This window comes from Lacerta agilis, chromosome 5 (assembly GCF_009819535.1).
Source record: "Lacerta agilis isolate rLacAgi1 chromosome 5, rLacAgi1.pri, whole genome shotgun sequence".
Taxonomy (NCBI): Eukaryota; Metazoa; Chordata; class Lepidosauria; order Squamata; family Lacertidae; genus Lacerta; species Lacerta agilis.
In genome coordinates, this window is record NC_046316.1 from 40,504,259 (window position 1) to 40,513,972 (window position 9,714).

At 40.9% G+C, this 9,714-nt stretch overlaps 1 protein-coding gene across 1 annotated transcript; it reads right to left on the reverse strand.

The window, feature by feature from the left end:
- Nucleotides 1-50: 50 nt before the first annotated feature.
- BCCIP (BRCA2 and CDKN1A interacting protein) lies at nucleotides 51-9,713 on the reverse strand. The gene is given in 8 exon segments (XM_033149433.1): nucleotides 51-359; nucleotides 1,449-1,623; nucleotides 3,122-3,309; nucleotides 4,763-4,855; nucleotides 6,270-6,350; nucleotides 8,042-8,059; nucleotides 8,061-8,117; nucleotides 9,543-9,713. Coding segments are annotated over 8 exon segments (939 nt in total). The 5' UTR covers nucleotides 9,699-9,713; the 3' UTR covers nucleotides 51-188.
- Nucleotide 9,714: the final 1 nt, after the last annotated feature.

The following is a 9,714-nucleotide window of genomic DNA, read 5'->3' on the forward strand; positions in this document are numbered from 1 at the left end:
ATCACAGATGCTTCAAAACTGCAATTCTCTGCCAATAAGAACAAGTTGTGGTAGGTGATGTATTTTATGAGAATATAAAGGAGATCCTGAAATAATGCAGAATTGGTATGGAAAATTTCTAAACACCACTGTAAAGTCAAATAACTTTTACAGGGTGACTTCACAAAACCGTTAGCTCAGAGAGTGGTTCAGACAGAAAGATATTCTTTGAGTTTATCCATGATGGCATTCATCCTGTCAGCAGGGATTACCATCACAGTTCGTAAAGGTTTCATGGGTACATCTTCAAAGGACCATCTGCCTCCCAAACACGAGTCGCTTTCCTCTTCTACTGAGTAACTGAACTTTAGAAGTGATTTCTGAAACAAAATAAGCAAACTCGTTAAAAGCATTTGAATTGCCGTATTTCTGCTGCCTTTTAAAAAAGAATTAAGAATACGTATACCATATAACTTACACGGTCTACAAAGAAAGGCCAAGTCAAGCTTAAAAACATGAGAAATCAATATATAAATGTACAGATGTGGTGGCAACCCCCGAAAACTGGAACATACAAAGGAAACTGCATCTTCAAATCTCTGCACAAGCAGGACTAATTATTATTATTTTTAAAATCAGGCATGGCAATTGTCTTGATCTTTTATGTATAGACTGCCTTTCCATTTACATTACGCTCAAAGCAGTTTACAGCAATGTACAATATGGCCATGAACTTATGTCTGGTCTGCAGTGCTAGGCTAGGCTAATCTGAGATATATCTAGAAAAAGGGAATGTTTGTATAAACAACAGATTGAACTATTGAACATGTGTACAAGTGCTTTCGGGACTAAAATATTATTATCTGAAATCTGGCAGATCATCAGGCAATTAATGAAAAACACTACTCCCTGTATTAAGTCAAGTGGGACACTGCATGCAAACAATGAGGAAGTTTAAAAGGGCAGGGAGAGGATGGGGCAGGGAAGCATTACCCCCCCCCCCCAAAAAAAAACACCACCAGCTGCCACCCCTCAAATCAACACAGGCAAGATTTGCACACAGAAATATCCCTGACAGCAGATCGCAGCACCCAAGCTATACCCCTACTAGCCAGTCACAAGCCCTTGTGACTAGGGTTGGCAAAACCAAATTCATTCCCCATTCAGCCCCAAGGACAGCTTCAATGCAGGCCATTCCCAGCAAAGCTGCAGCTGTAGTAGTGGTGGCAATTGAACCTGGAGCTGACTCCATTGAATCAGGATGCATGAACTGGGGTGCAAGAGCAATGGAGATCTTTCGTCTTTGTTTTTCCTGCCCCCTTTCCACCACTGTGGGCATTATCTATGCTGAACAATTTGCCTTGACCACATTCAATAGCTGCTAAACGCTAGAAAGAAAAACAGCCTCAAATCTTTTAGGTTCCCATCAAAATACACCAAAAAATTGAGCAACAACAACGAAGTCTCACCTCATAAAAGAATTCTTCCTCAGCATTTGAAAACATCAGTTCTTCTTTCTGGTGGCTGCTGCTTCCCTTTTTTCTGATATTACTCTTCTTATTAGTAAAAGTCTTGCTAATTAGAAGATAGAAGTAGCATTTTCCACAAGGTTTGTTTGTTTTTTGAGCTTCAATTAGTTCTTTCCTAGAAATAAACACATATTTACACCAAAAATTTCTTCATGCTTCAGTCAAACCTATGCACGACTGCAGGAAAGATCAATCAGAAAACACTTCTATTGTGTCCAGACCTCACTCAAAAGATTCATATTTTCAGCCCAATCCTCAAATAAAGATGCCTGCTTTGCCACAACAGTGCTTTCTCATGTGCCAACACAATCCTCAGAAGTGTGCATAAACACACTGTTCCACCATCCCTTAAGAGGTGAGTGAAAACATTCTGAGCAACAAATGCTCCTGCTGTTGTTAGAATATAAAAGCAAACTTTAGGATTATGCATCTTTTTCTCCTTCCTCCTCTTCACACTCCCTCTCTTCATCTCACTCCACAGCAAAAAAGCTGCTTCGTTGAAACTGAATGAAAAACGGAAGAGACTTTTCCTTCATGAGCCCTGCAGACCTATGGTCCCCCAGGAGAATTCATAATCTGCTTAGGGAAACAATTATGAAATTAAATATTTCTGTTCCACTCTCTTTTTACATGTAAGGGCATTAATGTTCCAGAAGCAAAGCTGGTAGTTACTGGGCAAAACACTGGCCTAGTTCACCCAACATGTGAAGTCAAATTCTGGCTTAGCTAGACCACAAACGCCTGGAGAGGAGTTTGCAGCAACTCTACTAAGCAAGATTTGATTTAGTATATGGCACAAACTGTGGTGAAGCTCTCTCTACACAAACCAAAGCTGTGGGCACTTCCAATTCTATAAACCATAGCTTATTTGACCAGGAATAAGCAATGTGTTTGTACTCCCAGTTTTTGTGAATATTTAATATTCCTTAAATCCAGTGTTCTGTGATGTCTGAATCAGGAAACAGATGTAACAACAAACAAACAATGACATGAAACCGGGGAGAAAGAGCAAATTATTCTACTGCCAGAACTATTTAAAATCCTTACAAACAACTAAAGATTCTTCTCTGAATTCTTGGCATCAGCTTTGCTAAAACTGCTTACTGATTTCTGGTTATGCATCTCACATATCAGCCTAAATTCTTAAAATAAATATCCAACCTTTAGGCAAAAGTTCAGAAATTTAAACAAATTTCTGTAACCAATCTGCCATTTCAGAGCCAGGAATAGAAACCACTATAAAAAAAAGATTAATGGTTAGAATGCAGCTGTTTTTAGTGAGTGTTCTCCAAGTGACAGCACAACTCTCAAAACTATTCACAGAACACATTTGTCTGGATCCAATATATTGCTGAGTAATTCTAAGTGGCTTTTTTCATCCCTTACAAAGTGTTTTCACATATGAGTAAAACTCAACTATACACAATATGTGAAATATTGAATGTTTGCACCAAAGGCCACTTTAAGAGATCAATACTAAAAATGTTGGTTTCTGCTTCTCGGGGGACCTTTTTCTTCCCACTCTACACATTTCCATTTAAATAAGATTTCAGAGGTCATCTGAGGATAAAAAAAAAAATTCTGTTCAAAAATGATTTTGGAAAAGCTCTTACTGCAGTTGCTGGTGCATGGGCAGAGCGATCTGGGGAGGTACATTAATGAATCTTTCACTTAGTAGGAAGCCCACAGGCTTGGTGGTGTCACTTAGGAGCTTATCCAGCTGTTCAACCATACTCTGCTCACAGTTCTTCTCACACTGGCTTAAAACCAGCTCTTTAATTTGTTCAGCACATTCGGTACCCTAGGAATCAAAGGATAGATTTTCTTTGCATTACAGAATAATTATTTACGTAAGGCAACTTGAAAAGAGAGCTTCTGGGCATTGTTTTACAGGACTGTGGGAAATTTCTTGCTGTGACTTTTAATGATTTGTAGGAATTTCTTTTTAGATTATTTAATCAACGCTCAAACGAATGCATGTAGGGGAGTTTTAATTCTGAAAGGATGACAAAAACGGTAACCAAGCATTAGCATTCCACTTTTGCTTAGGGCCACAGAGCCAGCCACATGACTAAAAGAATACTTTAAAAAATTATATGAAGTACTCTGCATAAATGGCCTAATAAAGCAAATCAAAGTGATAAATCAATGCATTAAAACATTGGGTTATAATTTTGTTCAAGCAATGCAAACAACAGGAAACTACAACTGGATCCTACTGAGTTTTTAAATTGTAAAATAAAAAGCATGATCCTCTTTTGGCCCCTGGGCAATTCAGCTCCAGGGACCACCATTCGCTCCATAAGACGCACAGATATTTCCCCTTACTTTTTAGGAGGAAAAAGTGTGTCTTATGGAGCGAAAAATACGGTACTTATGCGATTCTAGTTTTGTGTGGGTGGTGGGAAAATAAATTAATTAATGGAGAGCTGGAGGGGGGCAGTTGAAAGGGGCTGTTTAAGATCTTGTAAAGAGCCCAGGAGATCTTGCATGACGTTCCTAGAGCACAGCAAAACAAGGCACTTTCCATGTCAGGTTTTCTAGTGAAGAAAGAGTTTAAAGCCCTCCAACTTGCTTACCAGACTTTGGGAACATCGCGCAAGGCTCTGTACGGCTACAATGAGATCTCTTGGGTGCTCCTACAACCTTCCAAAAGCCTTGCACAACCTCCCCACAGTCCAGTAAGGTAAAGCTAGTCACGTGTGGGCTGTTCCGGGGGTCATCCTGCATTTGCACAAGTTTATCTTTGTGCACAAACGCCTGGAACGTAACCCCAAGTATGCTGCAGGCCTGTTGTACTATAGTTGCAAGTTCTGAGATATATTATTGTTACAGATAATTCAAAGCTTATGATTATTGGACCGTATACTTGTGGAACAGTTTAATTATGCTATATGTATGCTATTTACAAATTATGTTTAAAAAATGTGGCCACAATTAGATCCCACATCCCATCTGTGTATTTTTTTGTACTTAATAGTGTGGGGTATTGTTGACCCCAATGAATTGCATGCAACTATACTGAACAAGAAATGTTCTCAATGAAGGCTTCCTCCACTCCCTTTTCCAGCAGATGTTTCTATTTGTATTGATGGTGTTCACTCTGATGCCAGACAGAAAGAAAACAAGACTATATGAAATAAAAAGGGAACAGGATGGATAACACTGAGGTGCCAAAATATTCAAATTTAGTTGGCTTTTTAGTAAGACAGGCAGATTATCATCATAGTTAAATACAAAGTAATATTACTGACCTTCCTTTCAGTTAAGTTCAGCAGGCTTATGAAGCCAAAAACCTCATCAATATCATCTTCATCATCATCACTTTCCTCTAAAAGTTCTGCTTGCTATTAAACAGAAAACAAAGGAGAAAATACAACCAAATGCATGTTCTCTATTAAGTCTTTCTGCAAGCATCATAGTCTACTAACAGTCAAGAAGAGAATGTCAATATATATAAGAAAAAAGCCTATTAAACACAAAGCGGCTTACTTCAGAGTAGGCATACGTAGAATTGGGCTGTATGTCGTCCTTGTTGCACATTTTTGAAAGAACAAATTTTAATAAATACCGTAACTTTTCTATTAAACCGTGCCATTATATCCACCTCAACACTGTGACCTATTTGCTCCATAGTTCCAGCAGCTAGATAAATGTCTATCTGAAATGATAAAGCTGTGTCTAGATTCTTTAACTATCAAGGATCAGAGACTTGCAATCATACCAGAATCTTGCTAAAATTTCCCAGCTGATCACTGACATTTCAGCTATTCTGTATTCCATCCCTCTGCATGACCATATGGTAGCACAAGCAGACAAGCAAAGCAGTGGGCCGCCACGTCAGAATAAGTGGACACAGAAACATAAACCAAAGGTCGCCGAGAGTAAAAACTGATGGCAACTCAGTTCCCAGGGTGAAATGTCCCAATCTAAGTCCATTGATTTTATGAATGTTTCAGAGACTTGGCAGCAGTATTGTAGACATACTGTTCTCTTGTGCCACAATTTATTGCCGATGGTTTTGTTTTGTTTTTTTGTGACGGTTTACCAGAGAAAAATGGAAACTAGCATAACTGGCAGTGTTGTAAGTAGCATATGCAGTACATTTTTCTGTGACTGTTGCAAGCACTTATTGGGCATGACCAACAACAAATAACAACTACTCCATGCCCAAGGTGTGGCCAGAATAAGTATTTCCAAAAGTTCATATTTTCAGTATTAAGAGTAAGGGTGCAAGCTGTAGGGTAGGCTCTGCTCTGGGTCCCATCAATGGTGGAGGTATGACTAGTAGCCCATTAAAAATATAAGTGAAAGAATAATTTTTCTTTCTGTAATGCCCTGCATTCAAATTCTTGTTTTTATTTGCCAAGATTAGATGCTGTTTGTGGTCTACTGCAACTTATACAGGATGAGGGATGGGCAGGTATAATTAGGAAAAAGATGGAAACTAGCTTTTGCCCCCTAGAGATAGGTGTTTTTATCCCTTACTTTTGTTTATCAACAATCATCATGCTCCTAGTGCTGGATCAAAGTACTGCTACCATAGCAGTGAGCGGAAAGTCCATTTTGTTGCTTGCTTAAATAATTGTTGATACGCATTATTTACTCCTGGACCATGTGTGCTGTAGACATATGCCCTGAATGAAGCATGTATGTTTCAGCCCCAAATGTCATATTAACCAAGGATCAATATATCTTGTTAGCCATCAACAGATTTATTCCATAAAATGTCGTAAATTAAGATGGGTTTAGATCTCTTACCTTAATAACACTCCCAATGTGATTTTGTTGTATCAATATATCAGTCAGATCAGCTGTACTAACAGGAGCCTTTAGAAACAGCTGGAAGGGAAAGAGTGGTGCAGGGTTTTAGTAGGAAAACGCTTTCTGTATCACTTATTAAGATTCATATTGCTTTGTGGACTCAGATTTGCCAGCCACAACTTTTAGTGTTCTATCCCGAAAGCTAGAAACAGCCATAAACGAATTTCCATGAAAACTAACATTAGGTTAGCATTCTAGGACCAAAACAAACTGATTTTAGTACAATTAGTTTAGGTTCACCCTATTTAGGCATCCGATCCTACACACACTTACCTGGGAATAAGTACCATTTGAATCAATGGGACTTACTTCTGAGCAGTCATATAGGATTGTGGTTGTAAACCCCTCTTCTCAGTGAGTGTATTCATATTCTTTTCCTGTTCATATATTTTGAACGCCACAATGTAACTTTTTATACCAGCCTTCACTAACCTTGTGGTCTCCACATTATAGGCTACAACGCCAGTCAACTTGAGCCACAATGGGCAACAATCCGGGATTATGAGAACTTCTCGGTAGTGGCGCCCCGCCCCTGTGGAACTCCCTCCCTTCAGATGTCAAAGAGATAGACAACTACCAGACATTTAGAGGACATCAGAAGGGCAGCCCTGTTTAGGGAAGCTTTTAATGTGTGATATTTTAATGTATTTGATTTTTGTTGGAAGCCGCCCAGAGTGGCTGGGGAAATCCAGCCAGATGGGTGGGGTACAAATTATTATTATTATTATTATTATTATTATTATTATTATTATTATTCCAAGCTTCCAGAGGACACCAGGTTAGAGAAGACTAGTCCTGCTGTCATATAAACTTATTATATCAGAATTCTGACGTGATCTTCAGTTCTGAAGTGGGATGGGGAATGAAATCAATTTAGGAATCAAGAAAAAATGAAGTTTCCAGCTATACAATGAGGTTCAAACTTGTTAGCATCCATTCTGTCTTGAGAGACAATGGAGTGCATGTTAAGGCATTTTTGAACTCCACGCTTGGGATTCTCCATGTCCTTTTCTTTACTGAATGCAATAGCAGGGTCCCTGATCTGAACCACTTCTACCTGCTCACAAACAAGCAGAGCAGCTTCAAGGGCAAATAGAGCAGTGAGGGGGGAAACAGTTAAACCCCCCCCTTCAGCACACACACCGGGCTAGTTTTAAAAAATGCAGTCATACCTCGTGTTACGCATGCTTCCGGATGCGTACGACACGGGTTATGAACGTGCCGAACCCGGAAGTAATGGAACACGTTACTTCCGGGTTTGGCGGTTTGCGCATGCGCGTCAAATGACGTCACGCGCATGCGCAGAAGTACTGAATCGCACCGAACACATGCGCAGACATGACACTTCAGGTTAAGCACGTCACGGGTTACGAACGGGGCTCCTGGAACGGATCCCGTTCATAACCAGAGTACCACTGTAAAGATGTCGGAATCCTGAGCATGGAATTCAAACATGCTTTAAGATAATGTTCAGTTTGACCCTGAAATATTGCAAAACTGGGCTACAGATGCTGCAAACGATTAGAGTGTGAAGATGCTTCATAATGCAACAGAACAGCCTATGTGAGTTCTGCAATAGGTTAGGGACTCATGAAATCAAGTCACAGTTATACTAAATCGCAATATCATTTATTCATGACATTTGTTCTTTCTCTTAATTCCATTTTTACATAAAAAGCTACAAATGTCACAAGATGAAACATACATACCTGTTGCAGTAATTTTTTTTATTCCATTCTTATCATTATCAGATATTGAATAAGCTTCAAATTCAATATTTACTTCCTGTAAAAAAGCAACAAAAGACAATCACACAGGTGTTTGCAATGAAATATTGACCTCAAAAGAAGTTAAGAGGGCGGCGGGGGGAACGGGACACATCCAATCTTAGAAGTACTAAAGATTTACCTGATACAGATGCTTACAATGTAAAAGTGGCAATCTGTAGTATCTATTACATTACTCTAAATGAGGTGTGGGGAGGGTGGACAATGATCAGTAACATCCCCTCTCCTTGTGAAACAAACTGTCTCATTTATTTATTTTTAAAGCCATTTTTTAAGGCTACATCCTCACTAAGTAACACTAGAAATGTGTAACAATTTACATTTAGCATGCTCCTCTGAACATACAGATATCTATGGACTCAGTTAAAGGCAGCATTGAAAAGTTTTTCAAGGCCAACTTAAATGTCTGTAATAAAAGGACAAGTCATATGTCAACTGGAACAGAGTTCCAGTTTTGGGACCACCATGGAGAGATCCTGTCTGATTTTTAAGGTAACCTAACCAATCTTACTGGCAGGCACTCAAAGAGAGCCCCTGAAGCAGATCCCCCTACTTTTGCTGTCCCAGGAAAGAGCGAGCCCAACAGTGTCAGTGTGCTAGTTGCACTACTCTCAAGAGTGACCTGCTAAGGCCTACTTCAGACTTTGTGCTGGCGTTAATATGCCCCAAAGCAATCAGAAGTTTCTTGTCACAAAAGGCTTTCCAGAATTGACTGCTTTTCATTAAGGGGTTGGTGGTGCCATGCTGTTCTTATTGCAATATTAAACAGATTTTATACAGGCATATAGCACATCATTGCTTTCTTTCTTTTTTGGTTCTTGTTTTATCTGGACGCTGCCTGGAGTCCCATCCACGAAAAAAGTGGTGTATAGAAAAAATAGTAATCGTCTCATCATCTGTCAACTGGACAAAAGCTGCTTTAACACCAACCTATTCTTGCACTCTTAGTAGCAAAAGCTGACCTGCACTTTCAGCTGGTAACCCTAGCACATAAAGAACCGCCGATCTCTCTCTCTCTCTGAAGTTACTTCATACGGTTTAGGATGAGCCCTGGCCCTTAAAAAAAAACCAGCACTGAGCCCTGCCCACCCATGCAGCCACCCTTGCTCTACAACAGGGACGGGGAACCTTTGGTTTCCAACCCTCTCGACGGATGAGGCAGGTGGGGACTATAAAGAGCCCCACAGACAGGCCGGAGGGTCGCCGGTGGTCGTCTCCCCCACCCCCCCCCCCACTCCTGGAGGTGGGGACCGTTGCGAGAGGCGCGCGGAAGAAACACCGCTGACGCCATGGGCCCCAACCGACGACCCTGAGGCGCAGAGGGGCCTTCGCGGCGGCTGAAGCTGCTCCCAAAGCCACGGAGGCGCTGCCTCCTGAGAGGGCGGCGGCGGCGAGAGAGGAAGGAACCCCGGTCGCTCTTTACCTGGTTAAGCTCTTCCTCCTCGTCGTCGTCGTCGTCACTGCCTTCCTCGCTGCCCGGATCCTCCGAGGATTCGTCCTCCGTGTCGCCGCCACCGCCTTCCTCCTCCCGGCACTCGGGCGGCCCTGCCGCTCGCCTCCGCTTAGCCCGAGCAGCCATGCTGCCGAACTTTCCC